Below are 15,797 nucleotides of genomic sequence, written 5' to 3' on the forward strand. Positions count from 1 at the left end.
TCGTTTTTGGCAACCACTGTGTAACCCATTGCTTCCTAGGTACAGTGTCCCCAATGCTAAGTTCATTCTAACTGTCTTGTGCTCGCTGCTTTCTTTAATGCTTTCTATTATTTTTGCCTTTTTACATTTTTCATGATTTTCTTTGGACATGGAAATTAATGTAACTATTATAAGCTACAAGCCAAGTCTACACTGAAAAGAAAAGTTGCAAAAATGATGACGTAAGCCCTGTAAAGTTGACTATTCTCCAATCTCTCTTCTCATATTTTCTTAAGAAGAAGAAACTAAAACTGAAACACAATTAGCAATGTTCTGCTTCATTATAAAATGCTAATGTTGCCTTGATGGCACAAATGTCACTCCAGATTTAATAGGGAAATCCATACATATATTGGATCCAGTCTAAATGATGAATGGAGTTGTCATGCACTGTAAAAACAAGCTTCTACATGGATATATACTGAAGAATCCTCATCACTCACCAGGTCCTGGTTGGAGCTGGCCTTGTCCCTGGAGAACTGGATGTAGTTCCAGCCGATGAGCAGCAGCAGGAAGAGGGGCAGCATGAAAAGCTCCCAATGCCACACTGTCACCAGGAAGATCTGAGGAGACAGGAGATGACAGTTTGAAGCAAATCCCATCATGCTGCAGAACCATCAATATGCTTTCAACAAAACCTGTTCCCAAAACAAAATATGTAACAGATTTAACCACATTTTAAATCTCATGAAGAGCATTAAGGCCTAAGATGTATCGCTGGTGGCAACAGATTTTACCCCTGGTTGTTTGAAAGTAAGAGGCATTCAACTTTTTAATATCTTGAAATCCTATTTGCAGTAACACTGTGCTGGCAGCATGCCTTTCTGCTGGAAAGAAAGTACGACATGGATAGGCATAATTCTGTCCTTTTAACTTTCACATCAAATCCTCTTAGATTTAGAGGCAGTGATACTCTTTGACGAAGCACATATGGCATGGGGAAGCATGTGCAACGTTTTACCCCCTCTGTGGCGATGATACTGAGAAAAGTCAAGACCCCTGGTAGAAATAAGATGGCTCACGCTGAATTAGTAATCCTTTATAATTCTGTAAAAGGAGTGGCGCTAAGCACATTGCACAACACCCACTGCATTTCACAGCAGAGCGCTAATTGGATGGCTGCATTTAAACCCATTTACTGACAGCCTAATGAGTCTGTCTCTAACTGAAATGATCAGGAATGTGTTAGGGGGGATCACGCTAGCAGGTTGACGGGCATGAACTAAAAATGTCCCCCACAGCAAGCCAAATCTTGAAATCTATTACAGTCTTAGAGAGTGCCAAAACCTCCAAGATATGGTCAACTTTTATTTACCAAAGACATTTGTCTTTACAGTTCCTCAAACATTTATTATAATCATCACATCCTTTGCAAGAGTTAGTTATTAAATTTGACAAATTACGAGTCTATTGATTGCTTTGAAGGTGCCCAGAATCACTGGATATTCAACTTGACCAGATAAACCAGTGATTGGCACTTAAAAATCCAATTTGATCCTGCAATTGCATGTCTTTGTTGAGAAGGTTTTTACTTGGGCTCGATTGCAGCCATTATGGAGGAGTAAAGATAATTCAGTTCACAAGATGAGATACTTAACGAGAACATGACTGTATGATAATAACATTTGTAATGATCTGCATTTTTCTTTGCTTTCACAAATTACAAAATGTTTTTCCAAAGACATCCTTTCTGGGAATAACTCAGTCCAGGTTTGACTTCTCTAAGTACTACAGTTTTGAAGGAAAACCCATTTAAGGTGCTTCTCAGGACAAAAGGAAAACAAAGAATTTTCTCTCTACATATAAAAAAAAAAATAGAAATAGAGAGAGAGAGAGAGAGATTTTTTTTTCTTGGTTATGATTAAAGTAAACTATAATTTAATATAATCTTTATTTGTTTTCCATTTAAAAATCCCTTTGTCCACTTTAGGATCTGTGTCCAGTGAAAGTACTGTTAAGGTTTTATGATAAGCTAAATAGTTTGGGAAATAACTTTTGTTTTACCACCAATTACAGATTTTAAAGATAAATCTGAATACAGATTTTAAAGGGAAATCTGAATAAATTAAAACCAGCTAATCAGCAATTTAGGAAAACAAAATTAAATTAAAACACGGAGTGTACTGCTAGATTTAGGCATCACTGTGCAATCCAGGCTCAAAAAGCTTGAGGGTTGAGAGTAGAAACAATATGTTTGAGTTAAGCTGGAGATAGGACGGGAAGCTCTGAGGCCTTCGGGCTTCAGCAGCAGGCCTCTAAACGGCAGACTGCTCCTGTCATAGCAACAACGCAGAGTCCGTGTATTTTGCTCTGGGGGCCACTCTACCTACTGCAAGACCAGGCCTAGGTTCAACTAGCCACTAAGGAAATGTGTAGTATGAGTAATACAGACAACACCATGGCCCCACTGCCCTAGGCTTCCCCAATGTACTGCTTATTATCCCTGAGTATAACCTGTGAAATGGTTGGTGAACTCACCATCAGGCAGGAACACGGTGGGATTACCACTATGCAAGAAAATGGACAATATGAACAATATGTTTTAGCTAATAGGAGCTCATTTGAATTACGTATACAGCAAATAACTAGAGCTGGAGAGGGACAAAGAAGGTAAACAATGAATATGCATGGTGTGCAGAGAAAGCTGCACTACATCTCCTCTGTGTTATGAATAACTTACGTCATGTGTTGTCACCTCAGTTCCCATGAGGCAATTCTAAAACGACTCTACCCTCACCCCAGAGGAATTCTGCTAGCTCGTGGACAGGTAGCTTGTCATATTTCCAGCATTCTCATACAAAAAAAGCAAAAAGAAAAAGGGGGGAAGTGAGCCTGGAAACTGACATGAGCCCAGCAGGAACACTGAACCTCCTTGCCCTCCCTGCAAAAGCTGCTACATTAACCACTAAAGTCTAATTGCTTGGTCTCTGTCTTCCTGTGCAAGTCAACAGAGGGAGCCAATTCATTTCTACCCAGGGAGCCAGCAGAGAGAATCTGTCACAGGTATTCATAATCGCCCACTAATGCAAATTTCTACTCACCGCGTTCTGGCTCAGTGAACAAGATAAAAGCCCGCAGAAATACAATGCTTTGTGTCTAAGCAGAAAGTCTAAATGAAGGGAATACACCCAAACTGTCAGGAATATCCTCTCAATTCCTCCCTCATGGTATGTCAAACCAGCTTGGTCTGGATTTACATGCTTTATTTTGAATGAACAGAAAACTCTGGGAAAATATCTGGGAAGATTTCAGACTGCAAGAACAGAGATATAGGCAGTGGCCTGACCACATAGGGCTCTAAAAGTAAGGTTTAAAATTTTAAAATGAAGACATAGGGTCAAATCCTGAGTACTGTCTGATCATTTAAGAAGGGAATAATGTGCATTATTTTTATTATTATTATTATACAGATTTATTACACACAATTAGATATTTTAAGTGTTTATTTGTGTTAATTTTGATGGTCATAGACTACAGCTAATGAAAAGCCTAAATTGAGAGATGATAATGTGTGGAAAGAGAAAGAGCACAACCAACAGGGATAACTGCAAATTTGAGATGATTGTGAAGCAAGGGTCATTCAAGAGTTTGGGGAAGATTTACAAGATATGGACTGCAGCTGGAGCCAGTGCTTCAAGAGCCATCACACACAAATGTATCCAGGACATGGGATACAACTGTCGCATTACTTGTGTAAAGCCAGGTCAGAAACGTCCTCCATGGGAAAAAGGACTCAGCAGCTGCTCAATGCCTTAGTTTAAAGTTCTCTTTTCAGATGAAAGTATATTTTGGATTTTATTTTGAAATTCACGTCCCAGAGTCTGGGAGAAGAGTGTATATCCACATAATCTAAATAGCTTGAGGCCCTGTGTGAACTTTCAACAGATATGAGGATTTGAGGAGAGGTCACCTGCTGGTGTAGGTCCAAAGTGTTTTATCAATTTCAAAAGGAGATGCTAACTTTCGAGCAGATTTTGCCATCAGCCTGCACCGTATAAAGTATACCTACTTTAGTAACCATGGTATCTCTGTGTTCGATGGGCTAGCACACCCTGGCCTGACCTAAACCCCAAAGGAAATCTCTGGAGTATTACCGAGCAATGAAGACTATTTGAAAGCTGCTATTAGAGCAATCTGGGTTTCTTTAACACCTCAGCCACACTGCATTAATGCAGTAAATCAAGCAAAAGGAGCCCAGACCAATTATTAAGCACAAATACTGTACATACAATAAATGTACATGCTTCTCAGTAGGCCGACATCTCTGCGATTAAACATTTACTTTAAATTGGTCTTTCTACTTTTCTAAAAACTTAAGTAAAAACTTAGTAAGCCTAATCATCAAAATTAACAGAAATCAACACCTAAAATATATCACTATTTGTAAAAAATTATATTTGACTTTCATCTCTTGAATCAAATTACAGCATATGTAAAGCAACAAAAGAAGGCAAAAGAGGTAAAAAATTAATGATGCATCGAAGTATTTTGGTTTACACAGAAAATTAGCTAACAAGCACTTGTAATTGAAGTGTTGGTATGTGTATCTGGGAGGAGTATTTCTAATGTAGGAAACCTCCCTTGGCAAACACAATTTAGCTGAAAAATGTCAGTATGATTATGCAAAGGGTGTCTAGGGGGTAAGAAAAAAAAGGAGAATGAATTAATAAAACTATTAACACACAGTGGAGGAGATGATGGAGAAGCACTCTCCTTAGCCACCTGTAAGCGCTCGGAGAAGGAGCCGACCCCGGGCAGAGCGTCTCTGCCAGGAGGGGTTAAGAACGGTCTGACAGGTTTGTTTTATGACGCCATTAATATGATTCCACTAAATGCGTCCTGCGCCTTCTCATGCAGATCCGTGGCCAGCAGAATCCAGCACCTAATAATAAAGCACTCAGCGATTAAAAGTGTGAATAAAATAACTTGAAGCTGAGCAAGCATGGCGGCTCCCACCACCCACACACTCCCAGGAGAAGGGAAGAGGGATCATAGCAGTAACAAAGGGACAGAGACACCTTCCTTAAAAGTTTCCACCATTCTGTAAATTGATTATCAAGGGGTGGCCCCGATCTATGAACCAAAAGCATCGACTGCCAAACTCCAGAGATGCCAAGCATTCTCATTTTATACTATAGACGATGAGCTGTAAAAATAGGCATCACATCAGCACAACACAAATAAGGCTATTGATGAGCCAAAGAAGTCTAATGCCACAGCACTGAGGGCTACATCATTACATTATATGTTAAAAGAAAATTCCACTATGTTTTTGTGTGGTACATTAAATAAATACCCCTATTTTTTAACTATGTACTGACAAAAACACAAAAGATTTAATCTTGGCTCTGTCCTCAATATTTCTCTTCAGTTGCACTCCACTTGGAAAGCTAAACAAAGCGAGAAGAGTGCCAGCCAGCATTATGAGGGTCAGTCATGGGGGCTGTGGACGGTTGCCAGATTACATGAACGTGGGCTGAAAGAGTTTAAGACTGACTAAAGGCTGCAGGGTTTGTGTGTGAATGTGTGTGGTTGTCTTTGTAAGTGTGTGAGCGAGAGAGACAGAAAAGATTTAAACAAATTCAGAGTCCACATGTATAAATAAGAACCCCGCTTATACAAAAAAAGAAGATTGTTAAAATGAATATATCAAACATTCAATAAATTATAACCTGTAAAGTAGTAGAGGTTATAATTTGGTTAGTAGCACTTAACACAAACATTAAAACCAAAAATTGATATTCAAAACAAAGCAACGGTCATTCCTTCTGCTGCTAAAACAATATCACATTAATGATTACTACAGTCATAATAATGTTATTGATACCACTTATCCGTTACTTTGATTGTGATGGACAGACTTGAGTAGAATTATAAACACCCCCTATATTTACTAGCAGTTTCCAGGTACCTATGCTTATTGCATATATCTTTTCTCCATTCAGCACATTCTTGAGTAACAAATGTATAGCAACGTGATATTAACAGGTTAATAAGCCAGTCTATCTGCTTGGGTAGCTAGCCTACAGTCAGCTGCTTAACACAGAAGCCACTGGTACTGTTAAGACCAAAATTATTCAGACTCCTGGAATATTTAAATGTAAGATTACTTTTAATCAATCAAAAAGTTTCTTTCTGATGGGAAATGATCTCTCAAAAGATATCAACATCTTCAGTATCAACTTCGAATATATGAAAAATCTTTATTTAAATGTATGTCTTATAATGACAAAAGTATACACTTCAGTCTATATTCAATGGAAAAATCTAAAGTGACATTACAGAAACCCTTCTTATAATTGTTAAACGGTTTCTTCTCCCACATTTCTGTGTATTTTGACAATTTCTCTTTGTGATGAGCTCCAAGTCTTTGAGCTTGGAAAGCCTCTTTGCCATCACCTTAATCGCCTTTAGCTCCCTCCACCGATTCCCCATTAGATTCAAGTCAGGTCTCTAAGCTGAGCCACTCCAAAACATTAATATTACTTCCAGTCAAAAAATAATATTTTGTCAAAGATTACTTTAAACATAAATCTGCCAGGAGTATGAATAATTCTGGGTTTAAATGAAGCTTTTTGATGGCCCTTTTCAAAGACCACTGCCTTTATAAGGGTGATCAGCAGAACTTATTGAGTTTTCACTGCACAACTACAGGGGTTGGACAATGAAACTGAAACACCTGTCATTTTAGTGTGGGAGGTTTCATGGCTAAATTGGACCAGCCTGGTAGCCAGTCTTCATTGATTGCACATTGCACCAGTAAGGGCAGAGTGTGAAGGTTCAATTAGCAGGGTAAGAGCACAGTTTTGCTCAAAATATTGAAATGCACACAACATTATGGGTGACATACCAGAGTTCAAAAGAAGACAAATTGTTGGTGCACGTCTTGTCGGCGCATCTGTGACCAAGACAGCAAGTCTTTGTGATGTATCAAGAGCCACGGTATCCAGGGTAATGTCAGCATACCAAGAAGGACGAACCACATCCAACAGGATTAACTGTGGACGCAAGAGGAAGCTGTCTGAAAGGGATGTTTGGGTGCTAACCCGGATTGTATCCAAAAAACATAAAACCACGACTGCCCAAATCGCGGCAGAATTAAATGTGCACCTCAACTCTCCTGTTTCCACCAGAACTGTCCGTTGGGAGCTCCACAGGGTCAATATACAAGGCCGGGCTGCTATAGCCAAACCTTTGGTCACTCATGCCAATGCCAAACGTCAGTTTCAATGGTGCAAGGAGCGCAAATCTTGGGCTGTGGACAATGTGAAACATGTATTGTTCTCTGATGAGTCCACCTTTACTGTTTTCCCCACATCCAGGAGAGTTACGGTGTGGAGAAGCCCCAAAGAAGCATACCACCCAGACTGTTGCATGCCCAGAGTGAAGCATGGGGGTGGATCAGTGATGGTTTGGGCTGCCATATCATGGCATTCCCTTGGCCCAATACTTGTGCTAGATGGGCGCGTCACTGCCAAGGACTACCGAACCATTCTTGAGGACCATGTGCATCCAATGGTTCAAACATTGTATCTTGAAGGCGGTGTCGTGTATCAGGATGATAATGCACCAATACACATAGCAAGACTGGTGAAAGATTGGTTTGATGAACATGAAAGTGAAGTTGAACATCTCCCATGGCCTGCACAGTCACCAGATCTAAATATTATTGAGCCACTTTGGGGTGTTTTGGAGGAGCGAGTCAGGAAACATTTTCCTCCACCAGTATCACGTAGTGACCTGGCCACTATCCTGCAAGAAGAATGGCTTAAAATCCCTCTGACCACTGTGCAGGACTTGTATATGTCATTCCCAAGACGAATTGATGCTGTATTGGCCACAAAAGGAGGCCCTACACCATACTAATCAATTATTGTGGTCTAAAACCAGGTGTTTCAGTTTCATTGTCCAACCCCTGTATATGTATTATTTGCAATAGTTACATAAAGTCAAATTTACTTCTCTTGTAACCAAGTGGAAAGTGTAGGAGTCTTCTGTCAGCAGGCTGACTGGCAGTGTGCAGCCACAAGTGGGGTTGGGGGCGGGAGTGGAAAAATTATAGTTGCCGCTCCTTCAGTTTCCTCACCATCACTGTCTTGGTTTTTCATGACAGTGCAAATCATAGTTGCCTTCTTTTGGCCAGTTGAGTGGCAGCATGCAGCAATATGAGGGGAAGGGGTAGCGCTGCATTACTCTATGCTCCATACAGCCAGATAAAACTCTGGTCACGCTTTCTCTGACATCTCAATAAAATGGCTTTAAACAGTAGGAACAGTATGGCATAAAATGTTAGCAGTATAGCTTCTAATGGTAATAAGGACTATCCTGATTGGAGGACACTTCCTATATTTATTGAAAAATTGTTTTATTTGGACTATATTTGTCAGGCTTTAAAATAGCACTGTATTAAAGGCACAAGCGGAGGCTCAAATCATGCTTTTATTTTTCTGTTTCAGCTGAAACACAGTGTGCATGAGAGGTTTGATGCTGGGGACAGGAACGGCAGGCTTTAAAGTAGCTGTAAATGCAGAGCAATGAGACATGTAATTTGTGTTGAGCTCGGGCCAGTGTGGGGGGACAGGCTTTCAGGGGGTGTCGGAGTCAGAGGAAGTGCACATAAGATTTCTCTCCAGGGCAGGTACAGAGAGCATGTGTGTGTATATGTGTGTGTGGGCAGTCGCAGTGCTCTGAGCGAATGCTGGATAAATATTTCACATACGCTCAGCTCATGTCTTATCAACTGAAAGAGATTAACAGAAAAAGGAAGAGCAGGTGAAAGATAGAGCCATCGTTGGAAAAAGAGACACTTCAGCGAGGTTGTTTTAAAATGTGATGCAATTACTGTTTTATTATGTTTAAGTAAAAATAAAAGGCTTTCTAACACGTACAAGCTACAAGAATTCGATGAGTAGTTTTCTACAGCAGAAATGTATATATTCATGGCATGATCTATGAAATCATAGACTTTATATCAATATTTTCTTTTAAGTTGCAAACAAAAAGATTACTTGCAGCAATATTACAGGCAAATTCCACAGCTCCAAAGTGCTCCCACACAGTCCAGACCAACACTGATAGCTCTTTATTAAAGCACTGAGGAGGAGCAGCTGTGCAAGGCAAAGCATTAGCATTTGCTCACAGGCCCAGCTCTGGTTGTCTCCCTGCCTGTCTGACACATGAGGAGCACCAGTAGTGCAAGGCTGCAGCAGGGCAGTCGGAATGGGCCCCCGTGGTGCCTGTCAGTGGTGGCTACACTGACCCCACACTCCAGCACTGGCCACTAGTGTTTAATCCGTGTCGGGAGCGTTAACACTGAGCGACCTCCTGGGTGACAGATCTGCCATGCGAGCCTTCCCCCCCCCCCCAGGAGGTGGAGAGTAGGGAGGTGGTGGGGAAGTGGGAGTTGGGGGGGGAAGTGGGAGTTGGGGGAGTGGCATGGACTCTTCCTGTCAACTTGGCTCACACACGTTAACGCGTCGGGCCTTGAAACAGCGACACACAGAAGTGGACAGGTCGCTGGCTCAGCTGCACAAAGAGAGGTGTCCTCTGTGAGCAGGAAGGTGGCGAGTATGTTAAAGGCAGACATTATGATACGGCGCACACACTGGGGTCAAACACAGAGCACACTTCAATCGGGCTCAAAACAAGCCGAATACAAAACAAGGTACAAGAGATTCATAGACAAAAGCAACATATATACTCAGTTATATTTAAAAAAAAACTTTGGTTATTTTATACTACTAACAAATGTAGAAGGTTTAAAACCATTTTATGTAATAAATATGTGAAGATTCTACTTATCCTGAAACAAAAGCCTATTAATAGTTATGAGCTGACTACCCTTGTCAAGTTTGAGAACCAATAAACCTTTCCGTCATACTGTTCCTGCAGTTTAAAGTACTTTACAATGAGACGCCAAGCAAAGTTTTCTCCGGCTGTATGGAACACATTGTAGGGCGACACCCAATCGCTCCCACATTTTGATGCATACTGCCCATCAGCTGGCTGAAAGAAGACTACTACACATTACACTTGCTTGCAAGAAAGAGAAATTCAGCTGTTTGGAAATGTTTGCAGTGCTTTTAGTTTCTGTTCTAAAATTGCAGTTGCTAAGCTACAAGTGACTAAGTAACCAGCTAATATCAGCTTATACTCCCAGTGTTATACTATAAAAAGCAGAAAGGCAAAAATATGTAATATTCTGCGCAATAAGCACTTAACTACTGCTAAATTGAGCAGGTGTTTAATCTAGAACTTTGGTAATGTCTATGATTTCAAACCCCAAATAAAATGTTGTTATAAATAACACAATTACTTAGAATTTATTTATTTAATCTGGGACAACGTAGCAAAAAACATCTTTACTCTAACAGAGTAAAGACTGCACTGCACCAGAATCTAGCTTCTTAGCTAATTTATTACAGTAATATTGAATATGTTGTATCATTTTAGCAGGAACAGGAATAACTGTGGCTTTTCCATTTTTAAATAAAAACAAGTTTATTTAGGTTGTATGTTTTTGTTTTAAATTCTTGCATAAATATGGTAAACGTTTTAGACGTTTACTCGAAGTTATCATAAGAGTTCACCAACTAATTTGTCAGGCATTGGAATCGGCTAATTTGTCATCTGCAGATCAAATACTGAAAAATCTGAATTTTCATTTATTTCTTGAAAACTAAGAGGTTGGTATGTAAATGCATCTGAAAACCAGCATGTGCTTGAATACATTTTGTTTTGAGTTTTCTAGAGTTCAGGCACATATGCTTTGAAGCATAAATGGAAATAATCTTGTTATCCCATCATTTTCTGTTAGATTGAAAAGTACTGCATCCTTATAACACCTATAACACATTTTTCTCTTTTATGTTTAATACTTCTAAGGAATGAAAAACATATGGCCAATTTAGATGTTTAAGAAAACTGGAAATTGGTATCAGCCAGAAAAAAGAACACAAACAGATCAGTGCATTTCTATTTGTCGAACTAGAAATGCACTAATCTGTGAGTGAGTTAGTTATTAATTCCATAAATAGGGTTCTGTGGATGAACACTGTATTCAGCCAGCCTCAAGCGCTTTCAACTTACATCTGTTTGAGAAGAACCTGACAATAATTCTATTTAAAAATCAAGAGGAAATGTTGAGTTTCACATATTCTCATTTAATAATTCATAGATTTCAGACTAGAAAAAAAACATGCGAGAAAGACTGCATCATTTTCCCCCTACTACACACATTCCCGCTGCGTAGCCTGTGAAAACTCCCACAACTATGGCAAATGAGAGCGTAACCCCCCAGGGAATGAAGGAACCTACTCCTCTAAGGCCTTCAAACTTTTCCAAACACAAAGAAAACAGATGTAAAGCAGAAACAAGGAGACAATTCACAGGCTTGCTGTCCTCTTAAAAAGGCTTGGCCACACTGCAATGCAGCAAACCAGAAAAGACAGATCCAACACTCTCAAAATGTCTCAGTTTCACGGACAATTATGACAACTCCGATTACGGCCTTGATCTCAAGCTGGGCTGGTGTTCTGACTAATAGACCCGATCGTAGCCGACACCACACAGGTGGTCTCCCGAGACCTCTGCAGCCTGATCTGACCCTGTCCTGCCCTCATCTGGGGAGAAGGCGAGTCTTTCAGCGCCAGTTGCAGCTGCCAGGCGTGTTTACAGCTGCGCTGCATCAAACATTCATCAAATGCCATCATTACAGTGTGTGATGTGAGGCATTCAGCATTTCACAGCCTGTCAAATGATGTCTAAACCACTTGCTACCTGGCAGTGTTAAAAAGAAACACTCACAGAAGGTGTACAGGTTTCTTTTTAGTCTAACTCCTGACAGATGAAGTACCCAATAAGTTAAAATATTAATTCTGACTAAATACTTAAAGCAGTGTAATGACAGCAAATCTCAAAAGCTTTTAAGTGTAAATGATCCTTTTTTTTTACCAATTTAACTTTATCAAATTGTTGAATTTCTGTGGCAGATTCATTTGGCTGGCTAATACTCACTTATTTAGGTGTTCTTTATCTTTTTAGGGGGTTAGGGAAGAAGAAACATGTGTCTCCTGTAGTGCACATAATGGAGGATTTCACTCCAAAGTTGTTCCCATGAATGGCCCCTGTTAGGGAGAGGTAACTGACCTGATCTCTTTATCGGCCTCAGGTTCAGTGTTTCCAGCAGTGCTGTAGCACCATCTACAGGCAGCGAGCCGGTGTGCAGCAGAGAACTCTGGGTGACCCTTTCCTGCAATCACTGCTGATGTATAGCGCATTTATCTCGCTCAGTCTTAGCGAAAAGCACATCTAAAAGGCGGTTATTTTATGTAGAGTTTTAGCTGTCACATTTTTCTCTCTCGCAGATGCTGTTGTCAAAACCCTTGAAAAGTGTAGATCTTCAGCTCATTACTGCAGCATAACCAGCAAGAGGAAGAGAAGTAAAAAAAAATTTTTGTATTTCCATTCACTGATGAAAATGTTTACAAGGATTTGCCAGAACTTTGTTTAAATGTTGTTTTTTTTATTTTTACATCACATTACCTAATTAAAAGATACTATTTTAGAACCGCAACCGGCTGGAAAAGACAACTTTAAGCAGTAAAACCGAGTGACCTCCTGCCCTCACAAACAGCAAATATTTTCACTGCTAAACAAAAAACACATAATAGCTGCATAAAACCACATAACATCTAGCTTTATGTTTTTTTGTTGTTTTTTTTTTTTTTTTGCCTTGCATCATCTTCACATTTAAATATAAAACTCTTCACTTAACATATACCACGGCAGCGATCCCTGATGCAAAATGTGAATACCTTACACCTAACAACCATTTCATAATGCACGCAAGAATCAGCATAAACAGGGTAGCACTGTGCGATACATGCTGTGAGGAGGTCAGAAGACCGGCCTGTGGGACTGAGTGAAATAATGGCTAAGTATTCCTGGTAAAGCACTACATGAGCATCCCACAGTATCAGCGAGAAAAAAAGAAAAATCACAGCAGTGGTAATGCATTACAGAATGTATGTATATATAGCATGAAAGGGTAGGATTGGCCAGTCTGCATGATTAATAATGTATCGTAATGTATGTTAAAGCTGGACCCACCACTGCAGCGTTTGCTGCTCCGACGAGCCCCGCACTGCCTGCCTGCCTGCAACTGTGGAAAAGAGCAGACACTGGTGGCATAATTACGCACATCTGAGAGGCACGCAGAGGCCATCTGTCAATGTCTGAATCAGTTACCTTATTACCACTGCCTAAAGATATAAAGATAGGAGTGGGAGCCGCTTTCATTAGAGCGCACGGTGGCATGCTGCTTTAGGCTGCTCCAAAACACTAGCCTAATTGGAAATGATGACTCGGAGGAGGAGAAGCGACTGCATGGTTGACGCCCTAAGAGTGGGCAGGGGCATGACTGTGGTAAAGTGGCACGGCACAGGGCTTGTAATAACAGTCAGACGAGACCTCGTTGCTGCCCTTCCTGACTTGTGGGTGGTGGCATACGTTCTGTCACGATATTTACATGCGATTTGCATCTTTTACTATGCTTATTGCTGGTCGAGGATGTGATAAATAATTGTCAAAGAACTTTGCACACAGGAAACTTTCAGTCTGCCAATGAGTGGCTGATAAATAACTGAGGCAGATTCACTCTGGGCAACTTACACCAATCACCTTCGACACTTTGAGTACTTAAAGCCCTCCTCATCACAGACAAAGGCGTACTCTGACTTCTCTCTCACTATCGGCTTTTTCGGTTTTTCAGCTGCTGTCTGGAGTTGAGCGGTAGGCATGGGCCAGCCTGGGAATATCACAATATGACCGGTGAAACTCAGCTCAGTAATAATACCATGGACTCAGTGTTTCAGAGTATTAACACAATTAAGTTGGGTTAAAACTATTAATACAAACTAATTAATTTAAAACAAACATATAAAATGGTTAAACAGCTTTAGTTCAAAACAGAAATGTAATGTGTAAAACATTGTAATATTTTAATATAAATTAATAGCAACTATTGTTATGTTGATACAAAACAAAAATATACTGTAAATACTCACTTCTAGTAATGGTTATCAAGTGTCGTACGTAAATCGCTTAGCCTTTTTTTACATGAACTGTTTAAACAGTCGGATTAACTGCTCAGTTCAACTCTGACGTAAGCTGATTAACAGAGGTGATACTCGAAGCTTGCAAACTGAAGTTTTAAGACAGCATTATATTAATAGGAGTGATGGGTGGCACTTATTTAGTGTGCACACAATGAGTGGTGATCCTGATATGTTTCAAAAAAACCAAATTTAACTTTCTTATAATAAATGGTAAAGCAAAGTGGCCTTCATTCAACCAGCTGAACCACAGGGCATAGCAACAAGCAAGGGAGGTGGGAAGGTTATGTTACTCTGCACTACAAATAGCCTGAGAAATCCCCACTCACTCCCACACTTTCCCTGTCATGTTATTAAAAAAAACTTGAAGGAAAATGGAGCGTTCTTTTTTTTTTTATTGTTGTTTTTATTTTAATACAAAAAGTTAGGCAAAAGCACAAAACATCTGCTAAATTTAAAAGTAGTTTCCAAATGCTTTTGCACAAAATATGATCCCCTTTTCCCATTCTGCTCTTTTTAGAGCAACAGAAGTATAACAAGCTGATGTTAGCTTGTTAAATAGCATCTTGGCTATTCGTGGTAGAGCCTGCAGCCAGCTGCTTGAGAAACATACCACTCATAGATGGGTCATTGTAGTTTCAAAGCAGTGAAATAGTAGCAGAACAGACACCTACGTTAATGGATATAGGTAATGTGGAGGGGCAGGTTGACCTTTGATGACCTTTGAACACTTTTATTAACCATTTTTCAAATATATTAGCACAAACAAGAAATTTTTCAGCACCAACGAGCACTAACAGTAACAATCTTTGTTGGATATAGAGAACTTAGGAGAGCCAACACCACTCAGATACCAGCCTGCATTCAGCTGCTTACATACATGAAGATTGTGAGCCGCTAACTGTAAATTTGGATCAGTAAATGGGTGACACTACTTCCGTATTCAAGCCATGACTGGCCAAGTTTTAGGACCAAAAATATTTCCATATATGCTGAATTTGTCTTTCTTGTCAAACAGGGAAAAGTGTAGTGGCCTTCTGTCAACCAGCTGGCAGGCAGTCCGCAGCAACATGTGGGGGAAGGCGATTGAATGTAAGAGGTACTTTGTGCTTCATATCAGAGGAAAAAACTTTGGTCATTCCGACAGTTTCTCTGGCAACTCACTTATAGAACAGCATGATGGTAAATTTTTGTGATCTGATACCATAAAACCTTAATACCAAAAATGGCCTCATGCCTTTAGAGCACTTAAAGTCCAACGCCACTACACATAATGATGAATAAAACAAGTTTGAGTCTTTTCCTTTTCTCTAAAAAACCTCTATTTGCATGGTGTGCTCCTAAAAAAGCAGGTGGAGTGGAAGTGGAAATGAGAGATTACAGTGTTTTACAGCACACACACCTCGCCTGCGGAGGATCTAATTATAGGTGGAGAAAGAAGGCCCCATCCTGCTGACCTGTCACCTGTCGGACCACAATCCAAGTCTACCCGTCTGCCTCCGAGTCCCCTGCTATCTGCCCCCCACTCTCTCTGAGCTGTCTTCCTTTCTGAGCTCCAACTTTCTTTTCCAGATAGCAGCCTGCCTCCCACACTCTATCCTTACACAATTGCCCGCATTGTTCTCCATCTTCCTGTCTGTGTGT

At 40.2% G+C, this 15,797-nt stretch overlaps 1 protein-coding gene and 1 long non-coding RNA gene across 4 annotated transcripts in view; both read right to left on the minus strand.

The window, feature by feature from the left end:
- mctp2a (multiple C2 domains, transmembrane 2a) overlaps nt 1-15,797 on the minus strand; it is a 53,791-nt gene that overhangs the window by 18,024 nt on the left and 19,970 nt on the right. For all 3 annotated transcript variants that reach the window (XM_047352625.1, XM_047352611.1, XM_047352618.1), the window contains exon 18: nt 483-602. In XM_047352625.1, the coding sequence (XP_047208581.1) occupies nt 483-602 (120 nt within the window). The remainder of the gene's footprint in view (nt 1-482; nt 603-15,797) is intronic.
- On the minus strand, nt 2,778-13,770 carry LOC124859791. Its single transcript, XR_007036189.1, has 3 exons — nt 13,711-13,770; nt 13,150-13,201; nt 2,778-2,830 (listed from the first exon to the last, which is right to left on the minus strand). It is a non-coding gene; the product is annotated as an uncharacterized LOC124859791 (long non-coding RNA).

Source organism: Girardinichthys multiradiatus, chromosome 2 (assembly GCF_021462225.1).
Source record: "Girardinichthys multiradiatus isolate DD_20200921_A chromosome 2, DD_fGirMul_XY1, whole genome shotgun sequence".
NCBI lineage: Eukaryota > Metazoa > Chordata > Actinopteri > Cyprinodontiformes > Goodeidae > Girardinichthys > Girardinichthys multiradiatus.